The 14592-nt window shown below is 37.0% G+C and overlaps 1 protein-coding gene across 2 annotated transcripts in view; it reads right to left on the reverse strand.

The window, feature by feature from the left end:
* The window catches only part of pdgfra (platelet-derived growth factor receptor, alpha polypeptide), a 34098-nt gene that overhangs the window by 19016 nt on the left and 490 nt on the right, over nucleotides 1-14592 (reverse strand). The window contains exons 2-15 of one of the 2 annotated variants that reach the window (XM_051645333.1): nucleotides 12006-12084; nucleotides 10783-10922; nucleotides 8814-8976; nucleotides 8441-8627; nucleotides 8161-8276; nucleotides 7735-8025; nucleotides 5863-6129; nucleotides 5560-5690; nucleotides 5124-5292; nucleotides 3246-3435; nucleotides 2713-2828; nucleotides 2301-2427; nucleotides 1943-2136; nucleotides 993-1087 (exon numbers count right to left, since the gene is read on the reverse strand). In XM_051645333.1, coding sequence (XP_051501293.1) covers nucleotides 993-1087; nucleotides 1943-2136; nucleotides 2301-2427; nucleotides 2713-2828; nucleotides 3246-3435; nucleotides 5124-5292; nucleotides 5560-5690; nucleotides 5863-6129; nucleotides 7735-8025; nucleotides 8161-8276; nucleotides 8441-8627; nucleotides 8814-8976; nucleotides 10783-10922; nucleotides 12006-12063 — 2244 coding nt within the window. In that variant the 5' untranslated portion in view covers nucleotides 12064-12084. Of the gene's footprint in view, nucleotides 1-992; nucleotides 1088-1942; nucleotides 2137-2300; nucleotides 2428-2712; nucleotides 2829-3245; nucleotides 3436-5123; nucleotides 5293-5559; nucleotides 5691-5862; nucleotides 6130-7734; nucleotides 8026-8160; nucleotides 8277-8440; nucleotides 8628-8813; nucleotides 8977-10782; nucleotides 10953-12005; nucleotides 12085-14592 lie in introns of both variants that reach the window. The other variant, XM_051645332.1, reaches the window with a different exon arrangement.

The raw sequence follows: 14592 nt of genomic DNA on the forward strand, positions 1-14592 counted from the left end.
CTGAGTGAATAAGTAAATGCGAGTGAGTTTGTGAAAGTGTGAGTGAATGTGCTAATTAGTGGGTGAGTGTGTAAGAGAATGGGTGAATGAGTAAGTGAGTGTGTGAATAAGTGAGTGAATAAGTAAATGTGAGTGAGTGAGTGAGTGAGTGAGTGAATGAGTTAATTAGTGGGTGAGTGAATAAGTAAATGTGAGTGAGTGGGCTAAAGAGTGAATGGGTGAATGAGTAAGTAAGTGTGTGTGTGGGTAAATAAGTGAGTGAATGCATAAATTGGTGGGTGAATGAGTCTGTGAGAGAATGGGTGAATGAGTGAGTGAGTGAAAGACTGAGTGAAAAAGTAAATGTGAGTTAGTAAAAGAGTGAATGGGTGTGTAAATAAGGAAATGTGTATGACTGAGTGAGTAAGCAAGTTAATGACTGAATGGATGAGTGAGTGGAGAATGAGTGAGTAAATGGGTAAATGGGTGAATGAGTGAGTGAGTGAGTGAGTGAGCTAAAGAGTGAATGGGTGAATAAGTGAGTGAGTGGGTAAATGAGTGAGTTAATGCATAAAATGGTTAGTAAGTCTGTGAGAGAATGGGTGAATGAGTGAGTGTGTGAGTGAGTGAGTGAGTGAGTGAGTGAGTGAGTGAATGACTGAGTGAATAAGTAAATGTGAGTTAGTAAGTAAAAGAGTGAATGGGTGAGTGAATAAGGAAATGTGAGTGATTGAGTAAGCAAGTGAATGGGTGAGTGAGTGAGTGAGTGAACACATAAATTAAATTAGTGGGTGAGTGAATGAGTGAGTGAATAAGCAAATGTGAGTGATTGAGTGAGTGAATAAATGAGTGAATGAGTAAATTGGTGCATAAGTGAAATTGTGAGTGAATTCATTGGTTAATGAGTGACTGAATAAATGGGTGAATGAGTGAGTAAGTGAATGAGTGAACGAGTGGGTGAGTGAATGGGTGAGTGAGAGAGTAAGTAAATGGGTGAATGGGTAAGTGAGTACCTGTTTCCAGATAATGACCAGCACAATGAGTGAGATGATGACAATGACCAGCAGCACCAGAACAGCAGCAGCCACAGTGAGCTCCGAATGTGGACCTGAACACACCAGCAGCAGCAGTGAGGAGGAGGAGGTTGTAAAATGAAGGATATGATACAAGAATGATGTGTGACAAAACTGACATAAAGCAATACTACAAAAACAAAAACAGGTTTCTTTCCAACTTACAGTATAGCACATGGCTTATCTAACTTACTAAAAATGTGCATCAAATTTTGTCATAATAAAACTATTAATAAAATTAATGGTCAATTACTTTACAAACAGATTACTTTGCTTGTAGTGTTTCACAGAAATCACAACAGCTGTAAATTTGGATGTGTACAACCCTGTGCAAGATTGCAAGTGTGCCCTCCACCACTCCTATTTGCAGTATTAATCAAGAAACCCAGTGTGAGCAATTCAAGTTGAAACTCAGTAATGTGAAACCCTGACAACAAAAACTAGAGTAAACACACATGGATTTGTCTAAAGACAGTACATCTGAGAAATCTATCACAGAAAAAACTACATGGGGAGCCTGACAAGAAAAGCACAGTTTACAAAATGAAGCTAACAGATGTAGGGCTTCAGAAAAGCAGCAATTGATGAGTACAAAGCACCACTAAGTGATGATATTTTCTATTCCCTAACCCTAAACGTTATCCTCGCCTCAGCCTTTTTGCATTTTTAGATTTTCTTGAAGACATTTTTTAGTATGTTTATAAAGCATTTTTTCCTAGTGTGTGACCAAATCAGCTTGAGACTTTGTGTACCCTGTGAATCCATGGCAAATGGTGATACTAGGAGATGGTAAATGTATTAAAAGCAATTCAGATGAATGGACTGATATCAACTCAGTTGTTCTAAATTTAAAAGAGGAGTCAAATGAGAGACTAGAACAGGCCTCTTACCACTTGACACTAGTTTAACTTCCCGTGAAACAATGCCCATGTCATTCCTGGCCAGACAGCGCACAGCAATCGTGCTCTCAAGATGGCCGAAGACGACCTGACTCTCAATGTGGTTGTCCTCGATGTGTAATTCCACCGAAATATCTGTAGAGTTGGTCTGAAGAGGCAACCACTGGGAGGAATCATTGGCACAGCTGGTGGGGTGATTACAGAATTTAGAACAGTGTGCGGTCATCATGATTTCATGATGACTTTAAATTCTAGGGATGTAACCACATGTCACCTACTTTCTGTTTGTACAGAAGAAAAGAGTGAGAAATAAGGATAAAACAAAAATAGTACGAGGAATCCTGCTTACTGTTTAATGTTTTTGCAAATATACCACTCCACAACAGGGATGGGGAAACCCCCAGCAGTACACACCACTGCCTGGCCAGCAGCAGAACCATGGTGGAGATCCATCAGCTCCACAATCACAGGCGGAACTGTGAGAGGTCACAGACAAATACTTGCTAACACGCAAGAGATACATAAAAAACAGTCCCCATTTATAGCATAACACATGTTCCTTAGCCACAAATTGTTTAACAAAGATTCTCCAGTTGACAACAAGAGAAACATAAACAAATGTATGTAAATAGTGGCCATGGAAGATGTAGAGGTGCACCAAGATAAACAGCAAGCAGAGACAAAAGCAAACACATGCAAACTGTGTTAAACAAAGCAGTGACAGAGACAACCTGTAGATAAAAAAATGGAAATGGTCCCACCTTTAACCTGAAGGTAGAAACTGTTGCTGGTAGTCAGGTCATCTATTTCTGCTCTGATGGTATAATTCCCACTGTCCTCTGCTTTAGCCCTGATCAAGGTCAACACACCCTGGTAACTGAACATACAACACAACAGCTTCAACAGGAAAGTTATGTTACTTGTGTAGAAAAATTGGAATTCTAAGTTCCAATTGTGATATTAACTTTTAATTAGCAAAAATGTTAAAGGGATAGTTTACCCAAAAATCTAAATTCTCTTATCATATACTCAACATCATGTTGTTGCAAACCTCTCTGGGCTTTCTTTCTTCAATGGAACACAAAAGGAGATGTTAGGCAGAATGTTAGCCTCAGTCACCATTACCTTTCCTAATATGGACAAAAGATGCAACGAGAGTGAATGGTGACTGAGCATAACATTTCCTTTTGTGTTACAACATGAAGTTCCTTTTCTGGGTGAATGATCTCTTTAAGGTAGAGCAATTTAAGTCACCTGTAAATTACAGAACCGTTAAATAGGCCACAGTGGTCACCTGGTCTCACTGATTTTCCGAAGATTGGTGTTTATTTCTGCAGCGACATCTCCAAGGACGGAACCGTCCTTTAACCATGTAACTTTTGGGGCGGGGAAAGACTCTATGTCCACCCTGAACTCTCGCACCTCATCCAGCAAAGCAGTCTCCATTGGACCAAACACTGGATTCAGGTGCACAAACTCACGATCTGCAGGCGAAACCCATAAGGGAACATTAGGGTTTCAAACACTGGAAATGAGTCACTGTCATTGAAATCAATGCATATGAGTGTCTAGTTTGGTAATGACAAACACTGTATAAAGATATAACGTGCAGTTGTTACCACAGGGATATACTTCTCCTTTATCTAACCCTTACAAATTAATTTTACTCTGTAACCCTGATTTAGTTAGGTTCATTTAGTAAAATTAAAGGATATTTTTTACTTGAAACCAGTTAATTTAAACAAGTTACAACATAGAAAAATCATTTTAGGTTACCAGACAAGACATTGTTTGTACAATTAAAAAAATGCTTACCTAAAATGTTCATCATGTTTTAACATCTAAATTAACTAGTTTGATTCAAGTAAAAATATTATTTACCTTAACCGAGAGAGGTAGAAATAGCTCATTTACCTCATGTGACCCCTCCTACACATGCGAGGATGTTGTATTTTGGCTTTGCTATATGCAACGCATAATTTAAATTAATTTAAACTGACTGATCTCAGTTAAGGAGACTCTGTGCTGCCAGTAAAGTGTTTAGCTTTCAATACATGGAGTCATGTGACAAAACAACATGGCACTAACCACAGTGGAGTTTGTCTTTGGGAGAAACGCCAACAAAATTACATCTGGTAAAAAAAACAGAATTAAGTTTTTACACTGAAACCTGCTTGAGTCAAAAGATTAGTGTCTCTAGTTTCATCCAAAATGGCATTTTTAATATTTGAGCGATTTATAGCGAAACACCTCGTACACACAATGTACACACAATGTACACTAATGTGTACTCTACTGCATTTTGTTCTTAGAAATCCTATATTTACTGTGCATTATCACATTGAGAATCAATGGGTTCATCCACAAGCTTTCAGAGGCTTTATATGGAGTTAGGATAAAAATAAGGTGCATTTCGAACTGTTCTGAGACTAGTGCAGACAGCACACTGGAGGTTAAGTCATTCACTATATAGAGAGCAAGGGAGTAAGAGAGGATACTATAGCTTTCCTATGAAGCCAAGTGCATTAAATCCAAACTTCCTATCAAAAGTTCAGTTTCAGGCTGCAGATGATGTTCCACTCAACATGTTTTGCAGACATGGGACAGTGGTAATCAGTACATAGATTCAGAATTTATAATGTATAATTTTATTTTAACATGGTTGGCAGTGATTAGATGATGCTGGCCATTACTTTGAATCAGAATAACTTATGTTAAGTTCTTAAGAATACCAAACACTCTGGAAACATAATAAACATTTGATAAAAAAAAATAAATAAAAAAAAATCGTTCTTTCTATGGCTTGGTATTATTTAAGTTAGTCCAGCTGTCCACATATGTTGCCATAAATTTTTAGGAAAACTATTTGCTCTAGAATTTTATTTTTAATTAATATTTTTTTTTTTTGCATGTTTATTAGGTGCTACTGGTTACAAATCAAAAAGGGAAATGGAAAATGCACACAGCGATCATGCTCGGGTCTCAGGAGGATAAGGTTACAACTGCAGGTTCCCACTTTTTACAGTGTACTAATCATAGTTTAGTCTAAATATTCTAAATATTAGATAATAACAGTTTAGTCATGTACTTAACAAGAGGTCAATTTGCCATATACAGTGAAAATCATGCGTTATTGTGTATGTTTGTGTGAGTGTATATATGGTCTCTGTACCATAGACTGTAATATTGAGCTGTTTGGTTTGGCTCTCATTGCTCATAATGTCAGTGATGGAGCAGGCGTAGATACCACTGTCTTTTGGTGAGGCATTAGACACTTTGAGAGTATAATAGATCTCCAGATCTTTCTTATTCTCCTTTACTGTCTTTATTCCTCGATTCGCCTGAGAGAGGAGAGAGGGAGAGAGAGATAAAGTTAATTATATCTTATTCATCCAAAATGAATAAAAAAAAAAAAAAACAGTTGACAACCTGAGACATATACACTGAAAGCCTGAGTTCTGCAAAAAAAAGGGCCAATATCCAAATTCAAGGCTTCTGTTATAGAAGTACAATGGGCGGGTTAGCAATTAAAGATAATTAATGTTCTTACATATGTGCACTTGGATAAATATCACTTTTAGGCACTGCTTTGTAGCTGTTTATCTCACCAGTTTTCCAGGGTACTTCCAGTGGTCCTCCAGCATCTCACTGCCTCTAGCCACACAGTCCACAGTGATGGTCTCACCCACCAACAGAGCCCTATTCTCTGCCCGTAGCTCAACTCTCAGCTCAGAGCCTCCTGAAAAACAATATAATCAAGAAAGTCATTTCTGTCTTACAGAATACAGTGCCTCCTGAGCCGCATCTAACAGGTCTTTACAAGACCAAGACTAGATACATGCAATAAATATAGCATTTCTATCTCTCTTTCATTCTGACTGCTAATCTTGATATGAATCTGCATATCTTACCTGTCCAGCCATGAACAATGTACTCTATACTATTGTGCTCCTGTCCACGAATGAGGGCTTTGCAGACATATGTCCCAGCACCAAAGAGGCCAACGAAACCTCTCTTGCTGTCATAGATGCTGGGCAAAACCTGATCCGTCTCGATGTGAACCAGAGAGACACTGGTGCTGGGGTCTGTCACACGGCATGGAATTTCCATTTCCTCATGACTTGACAGCACATGGTTGTCAAAGGCAGTCATGGAAGGTGCAAACGGTGTTTTTGGATCTGAATGTATTGTTGGGTAAAAGTGATTGTGGGAAAGAAAAACAAGGTCAGTTCGCCATGTATAGTTTTAAATGGCTTAATTCACATGAAAAGGTTACAGCACAAACAACTTCACATCAACTTAATTTCTCTTCTATCCATAATTTTCTGTCATCTCTTAACTATCTATATCAATAACTGTGCGTTCACATCATGTAAGAAGTATCATAATTACGGGATTCTGACATGTAAAAACCATTTACTGTACATCTTTGTCAAACTCGTAATTGCAAGTTAGAAACTCGGAATTTGATAAAAGCTCCAACTTTGTTGTGACGTCATGTAAAAAACAAAAACAAAATTGCATCCACGTCCACAGTTAAAGGTGCACTCAATAATTATTTCCTCATTAAAAATTTTTAACTCCTATATACATGAATTGTAATTTTGCAGTATATGTAGGAAATCATGAACACTCACATTAAAATGAAGACTCCAGTCATATCAGTAACCTTATAAAAGCTGTTTTATTCTACATGGAGAGGGTCCGCACATGGGGGCTGCCATGTTAGAATTACATGACCAGCTGAATACTACTCGCTGCTTGCTTGACACTTTCATTCATGGATTAAAGTAATCTTGGCTGACAGTCGATACTACATTTCTACAATGGCATCTGAATCTGAAAACTATTGATTTTAAATGATGCTGCATCCAAGCCGCTAGGTGTCAGTGTAAGTCCAAGATAAGACAAAAGTTACTGACTGCACCTTTAAATGTAGTTTAGACATATTTCTGTTTGATATGCCATTTTATTATAGCAGGAGTTACCTGTTGTGCTTTTCTAACATTTTGCAAGAGCATATAGAGGAGTTACGTAATGATTTACAGTTTTTTACAACTGATTATGTGTTTTTCTCAATACCTAGTACACATTTTTAAAACTCTTTATACTATCAACACCAGTGTCTGTGGACTGAAATGTGGATCATTTTGCCAATGCTTTAATACAAAAGGCACTCAATGACCACATCTATCAAAATTCATATAATCTCTTCTCACTCAAAAACAAGCATTGGATAAACTATGTGTATTTGCAGCCAATTTTGCACACATTTTCCAGAAATATAAAATTTATGTTAAAAACAGTAAAATATCTTCAATTATACATCAATATGCTTTAGGCTATTTCTACTATAATTTCACACTGAAGAATACTCCAGGTAAAACCTTCCACAGCTGAATATTTGGCAAAAAAAATAATAAATAAATAAATAAATAAATAAATTCACACCATATGTTACCAGTTGTTGACTGTGAATGTTTGCTATGTTATGGTAAAATGTGCTGATTTTGAGGCAATTATGAAATGTTTTGGTGTTGTTAGTGAATTTTGGAAGAGAAATTTACTGCCGTTTTTCTCCCCAAAAAATTTAGACAAAAAATAAAAATAAACGCTCTGTAGTATCGCAAATTTTGAACAATGATAACGTTAGGAAAACTGAATTTTCAACAGAAAACATATTAGTGTGGACGTGGCCTCGGTGTACGTTCATAGAGTTGTTTTGTAATTACAGTAATTCCGACATGACGTGAATGCAGCATATGAGTCACAAGAAGGCCAACCTGGAACATATATGTAGATGGTGCTCTCATCAGTGTTATTGCTGGCCTCATAGAAGCAGGTGTACTCTCCAGTGTGGGCAGCTGTTGCATTATCAACAGTCACAGTGGATATGAATAGTCCTTTCTTTTGAGTGTAGGTCTGATCATGAAGATAGATGGGGCTGTGCCAGGAGATCTCTGCCTGACCCCGACATGTGAGTCGGAAAATGGAGTGAAGAGACACTTCCATGCTCTCCCTCTGGGGCCACATCACTGGAGCCAGCACCATTAGTGGCGACACTTGGTAAACGGCTGTACAAAGAAACACTTTGATCAACACAGATAATTTCTCATTCACATCTCTGTTGATACACACTGTTGCTTTAGATGTCGATTTTAAAATCTGGCACTTCATACATAGTTTGGCTTTGTTTTAAATAACCATACCTTCAACCAAGAGTTTAAATGAAAATCTTGAACTCCTGGAGCCAGCAGATGCAACAATCTCATAGATGCCACTGTCCTCCTCAATGGGGTGTCGGAGAACAAAGATATTCTCATACCTATGTCAGAAAAAGACAGATCTTGAGACCTGTTGAGTTCTATTAGGAAACATATATTATCCAATTCATAGTGATGAATTTTAGCAAAAGTATGTGCCAGATGTTATAGAAACCTATGTAATGCTATGTCTCTATGTAAGAGGAACTATATTGTGAAGTTTTACCTGAGGCCTTGCAGATGAGTGGTCTTGGTGGAGATAAAGCTTTCATCCAGTGGAAGGCCATTTTTGAACCACCTGACCTTTGGTTCAGGGTCAGAGTCGATGTAAATGGTGAACTCTTTGTCTTCCAGAAGAGAGACAATCTCCACTGGCTCAATACCATTAGATATAACTTCCACAAAAGCGCTCTCTGAAGGTCAGACAGAAAGAAAGAAAGAATAAAGAAAGAAAGAAGAAAGAAAGAAAGATAAGCACATTGATTGATTGTCTACTACACCACATCTGTTCAGCCCATTTCCTTTTACTGGTTTTAATGGTGAAAACAGAGGTGTGTGAATCTAAGTGAGAAGGTTTAGACAAAAAGAAAAGGACATACCATGGACTGTGATACCCAGGTTGACAGACTTGGTATGTCCACTGAATTGGTCAGTTACAGCACACTCATAGTGTCCAGAGTCTGCCAAAGAGGCTTTTGGGATGCTGAGGATGTACTGAACCTTGTCTGGGAAAGTTAACTTCATTGGAATAGCCTCTCTGGCCTGAATTGATAGAGAGAACATTGAGACAGAAATGATGAGCAGTTCATACACAGAAATACGTACATTGTGTATTTTATGAATACATACACTGCAAAAAGTGTTAACCTGCAACGTTTACCTTAAGGAGCTATTTCTACCTGATATAATCCTTAAAATTAGTTTTATTGGTGTAACCTAATATTTTCAGGTTCATTCAGTGATGTTAAAAAAAAATATTTTTTACTTGAATCAAACCAGATAATTAAAATTTAGTCTATATGAAATTATGATTTGCAGATATTTTTCTTCCTCTTCCCCTTCTTTCCATTTTAGTGGAGCCTGTTGGAGATAAATCAGCCCTACAAGAGTATTTTAAAGGGCTGTGATCACAGACAAACACTGCAAACCCATCAACAAGCTCAGCAGAGCCCAGCCTGGCACTAGTCCAGAAAAGTACTCTACACAATTCCATAAAACTGGTCTCTTATTTTTAAGATAATTAAAAAGACTAATTTGAAATTACATTATAAATTCCATCTTACTGAAATATAGGTGCATGTTTCCACAAAACAAAGACAAACTGCCCAAAAATAAAAATTCTCTTATCATTTACTCACCCTCATGCCATCCCAGATGTGTATGATTTAATTTCTTCTGCTGAACACAAACAAAGATTTTTTAGAACAATATTTCAGCCCTGTAGGTACATATAATGCAAGTGAATGGTGACCAGAACTTTGAAGCTCCAAAAATCAGATAAAGGCAGCATAAATGTAATCCACATGCCTCCAGTGGTTAAATCCATGTCTTAAGAAGTGATATGATAGGTGTGGGTGAGAAACAGATATACTGAATTCACATACTGAAAGTGAAAGTAGAGACTTATTTTTAAATAGGATTGGATTATTGATCTGTTTCTCACCCAAAGTGATTGCATCACTTCAAAAGACATATATTAAACCGCTAGAGTCATATGGGATTACTTTTATGCTGCCTTTATATGCTTTTTGGAGCTTCAAAGTTCTGGTCACCATTCACTTGAATTGTATTGATCTACAGAGCTGAAATATTCTCCTAAAAATCTTTGTTTGTGTTCAGCAGAAGAAAGAAAGTCATAAAAAACTGGGATGGTATGAGGATGAGTAAATGATGAGAGACTTTTTATATTGGGTGAACTCTCCCTGTCACCTTAAGGTGACAACTGCATGTAACCACTTTTTACAGTGTTCTAGTTTAATAAAATGCTTTCGTTAAACATTGAGTGATATTTATAGACATTGCAAGTGCGCATAATGTAACTAACTAACATAATAACTAAAAAACTAGCTAACTTACTAACAAACTCACTCATTAACTAATTAACTACGGCACACACACATTTCACAGAACGAAAAGTGCAGCCTCTTACAATTGAAGCATACCTCAAACATGCTCACATACATTTGGTTTAAAGTGATTTCCTACATACTTTTTCCTATGTTCCCATGCACATGTGCATTAACAAGATCACAGAGGGCTCATAGAGGTAAGAAACACACATCTGTCTCAAACACTCAATGGATATGCAGGCCATAGGTCAGAGTGCACAGTAAATTAGTGTCACTTCTTTCGTTTGAGCTTTCTACCTTCACTTTTTTGCATTTGACCAGAATGCATCTCTGCACCACACCAGAGGGTTTAAACTTGCAGTATTTTCAAAAGTATGTACAGTAAGGCTTCAGTTTTAGACAAGTCTACTTTATTTACATGAAGAACAAAAATGAGAGGGAAAGAGTGAGAGATAGACAAACATAAAGAAACGAGATTTCTCACAAATAAGGGCCTTGCCTGTTTTTGGGGATGCAGCCATTGTTGGCGGAAAGCATGTCCAGGTGGAGTTTCACAGGTGAGATTGAAAGCATCCCCCTCTTTCAAATCCTCCATAGTGGCTCTTAGCTCAATGCTGAAGTCCTTTAGTTCATCCGCATCTGTGTGTAAGTTCTGATCTGTAATCTTATCTTCAGTTAAAATAAAATCATTCAAAATATGAACAAATGATGTTTACCTCTCACGCACTCATTCTCTGTTAAAATCATTATGTGTGCATGTGTGGAATAAAGAGCAGTTGACTTGGTACAGATTAAATTAAATTCTATAAAACTAGTTCTAGTAAGTTAACTTTAGTCCAGCGCCATAATTAAATTGTGCCATGGGACAGGCTCTTCATATCAAGAGTATCATACACAGTATTAATTTCCAAAAATAAACAAAGTTTTTGTTAATTAGTTGTTTTGTTAATTAGTGTCTCAAAATCAGTGATAATGACATAATTCTTTCAGCAACAAAAGTGTGATGTCATCTCCCTTAACACATTATGTAGAGTTAAAGCTATGAGCTAATGGTTTGCTTTCCTAATGTCTTTTAAATAAAAATCAGAAAACTTATATTTTGAATTCAACCAAACCACTCTACTATTTGAACAGTCTACACATGCAAATTACAATAAAACACTCTATTTACACATTTCATTCGTCACATTATAAACGATGCTCTGCACTGCTTTGCCGTTCACTGTTGTCTCACAAACATAGTGACCTTCTGATAATCTACCGGTAAAACCAGTTTTGTGGTTGTATAAAACAGAAACCTCAACCCCATTCTGCAGGTTTCTGAAAATAACTTGAGAATGTGGGTTTGAAAGTTTAAAAACTTACAAGTTCAGCCAACAAAAATTTGGATAATTTAGTTATCACAACAAGATCAATCCAGGGCAGTTATTCTAACTCTACATTTTAGTTATGATAACCAGAAGGCAAAATATTTTTTTCATTGTAACCATGAACAATTTAATTCATAATGCTGTACAAAATATATTGTTCATTGTTAGTTCATAATACCTAATGCATTGACAAATGTTAACAAATACAAGCTAATTGCAAAGTGTTACCAAACAAACAAACAAAAAGCTTTTGTGACTAGCATTATATAATCTTTCTTTAGCTAAATTTGAACATGTTCCTATTTTTCCTCCATGCTTTTCATTCTTTCTGTCTGTTGTCCCTTCCATGTACCTGAAAACACTCCTAGTAAGACAATCCCAAGAATGAGATGTGTCTCCAGAACTCCCATGGTCACTTAGATTGTGCTCAGCTGAGGGGACAAAAAAAAAAAAAAAAAAAAAAAAAATAGTTAGGAGTAAAACATTAGATGTATAACACTTTAGATGAATAACATGAGTGGAAAGAAAAAATGTTATTGGGAAAATACTGCATAATTCTTTAAAACATGAAAATGCACAGTTACAGTTTAATTGTTTATTGTAATATGTCATTTCTGGGTTAATTACTACTTGAATTTTTCTCTTGTGGTTAATCCATTGTACAAAACGAACCTCTATCGAGTAATAGGTCAGACAGTCTGAAGAGACCATTGAATCATCGGCAGCAGAAAGTTTTGGAAAGGTTCAATGCCAAGATAGGTCTTTAAAGACGTTGGACGCTTTTCAATGAGTAAATTGACGCCAGCCACTGCCAACGGAACGCTTGGTTAGTTTGGTTCAGCTTTCTTACACCGCCAGGGGGAGACATAGTACATATTATCGCGAAGCACACTGATCACTGCAGTGAGTGTAGTCAAGAGAAACGAGTTGTAGAAATGCTCTAAATGTAGAAAAGATGGTGTTTTCTCACAACATCAGTAAATAAATAAATAAATAAATAACTAAATAAATAAAAGTATAGGCCTAATCCAAAAATAGAAGCCTAAAGCAAAAAAATAAATAAACATAAATAAATAAATAAATAAAAATAAAAATAAATAAATAAGATGTAAGAGCTCATTTGGACAGAATCATTTTTATGCCTACTGAATTTAAGAAGGCATTTTGAACAGTTTACCAAACTTTAATGGTTTAATTTATTTTAAACAATTTTTTTTTTTTTTTTTTTTTTTTTTTTTTAATTAAATCGCAATCCTACAACACAGTCGTTGTTGTAATCCGACAAGTTTGTTGTTGTATTCTCTAGTTTAAACGCTTGTCACGGAACTCATTGCAGTGTTTCTAATCAGACATTCCGCACGTCTGTGTTTTATCTCTGTCTGTCTGATCCTCGGACCCCTGGATTCCATCAGCGCTTCAGCAGACAGTCAGTGCCACTCAATCTGAAGTGGTCAGTTTATTGTAAATTGTAATTATTCTGAAGTCATGCAGCATTTATTTTGTTTTTTCCTCTGATAAAATGAAAAAAAAGTATTATTATTATTTTTTAATTGATTAAGGGTTATGTCTGATTTGTTCTGAATAGTCTGTGCCGCAAGGTCCACTTCAAAGTGTTGTCAGACCCTAGAAAAAAATAAATAAATAAAATAAAATAAAACCCTAATCTGTTTTTACAGCCCAAAGAAGACTGAAGATCTGCCGTTTGCTCATCTCAGCCCTCTCAAGTTAATTATCCTCGGTGAATCTGGGGGTGTGGAGTAAGACTGTAATTAGTCGACCCCTTTCTGTCCCGCAGTTTGAGAATCCATTGCATTGCCGTGGGGATCCATGCCTGAGACACTTTCTGTAAAGACAATCCCGTCTTTGAAAAGGTGCGCTTCTTGATAACACTCATCGGTCTGTCCAGCGGTGTTTTCAACCCATTGGAGCGCGAGTTTTGCGCCACTTTTCACCGCGCACCCCCATCGCCAGGCGCCCACACACACACACACACACAGATGCGCAACTGGCTGCCAAACACAAGCGATCGGCTGACACTTTCGGACAACAGCTGAGCAAGGGGTGTCCTCCAACACCCTGTAACTTCACGCAAGCCCATAAGTGAAAAAGCAATTTCCACGGGAATAGTAGAAACTGGTTTAAGGATAGTCTGGCAATGTGAAGTTTCTGGGTGCATCTGTGATTATTGCAGAGAAAAAGAAAATTCCAAGAAAAGGGGAAAAATGTGTATTTGACTTTGAAAAACAAACAAAAAAAAAAACAAAAACAAAAAAAAAACATCAGTTCAAAGTTTGTGCACCAGTCCAGACTTTGATTTATGAGTCCGCGTAAAGCAACAAGGTCTCCCGGGTACCTAAATAGTAGCAAATTAATCCAGATGTGAGAGATGTTTGGCCCATTCAAAATGTTGGTTCAGCGTGCCAACATTTAATGCGAATTAAATTCGCATCATCAAATCATTCTTGGTGGCGGAAGGCGCCAAAGAAGTTTTTCTATAATCTGTGATTTGACTCCAACATCCCACAATAAACAAAATAAACACATTTGAGTCCCACAAATTAATCCAAGATGTACGGTATTCCAGTATGGTCATCATGAGCATCCAATTCCAATATTAGGAGGCAAACGACTTCCCAAAGTCGAAATCCCATCTGAAATGTGTTTGCCATTAGATTCCAGAGCTGCGCCACTCCACGGGATGAGACACCCCCAGCTGCGCGCCTGCATGGGCTCAAACTGAGATTCAGGTTTTGAGTTAACGGTGACATTGCGGATCCTTGGGGGAAAAAAGGTCTGTAATCCCGTTCGAAATAAAAGTGCCGAAAAATCAAGCTTCGAAAAAGCACTTTTTTCCCTATGAAACGAATGATTTATGTGTCCACTGTAAGCGTAATTAAAATCCACGTATCTTCTGAAAGTCAAATTATTTTGCTTGTTGA

This window comes from Myxocyprinus asiaticus, chromosome 19 (assembly GCF_019703515.2).
Source record: "Myxocyprinus asiaticus isolate MX2 ecotype Aquarium Trade chromosome 19, UBuf_Myxa_2, whole genome shotgun sequence".
In the NCBI taxonomy this organism is placed as follows: domain Eukaryota; kingdom Metazoa; phylum Chordata; class Actinopteri; order Cypriniformes; family Catostomidae; genus Myxocyprinus; species Myxocyprinus asiaticus.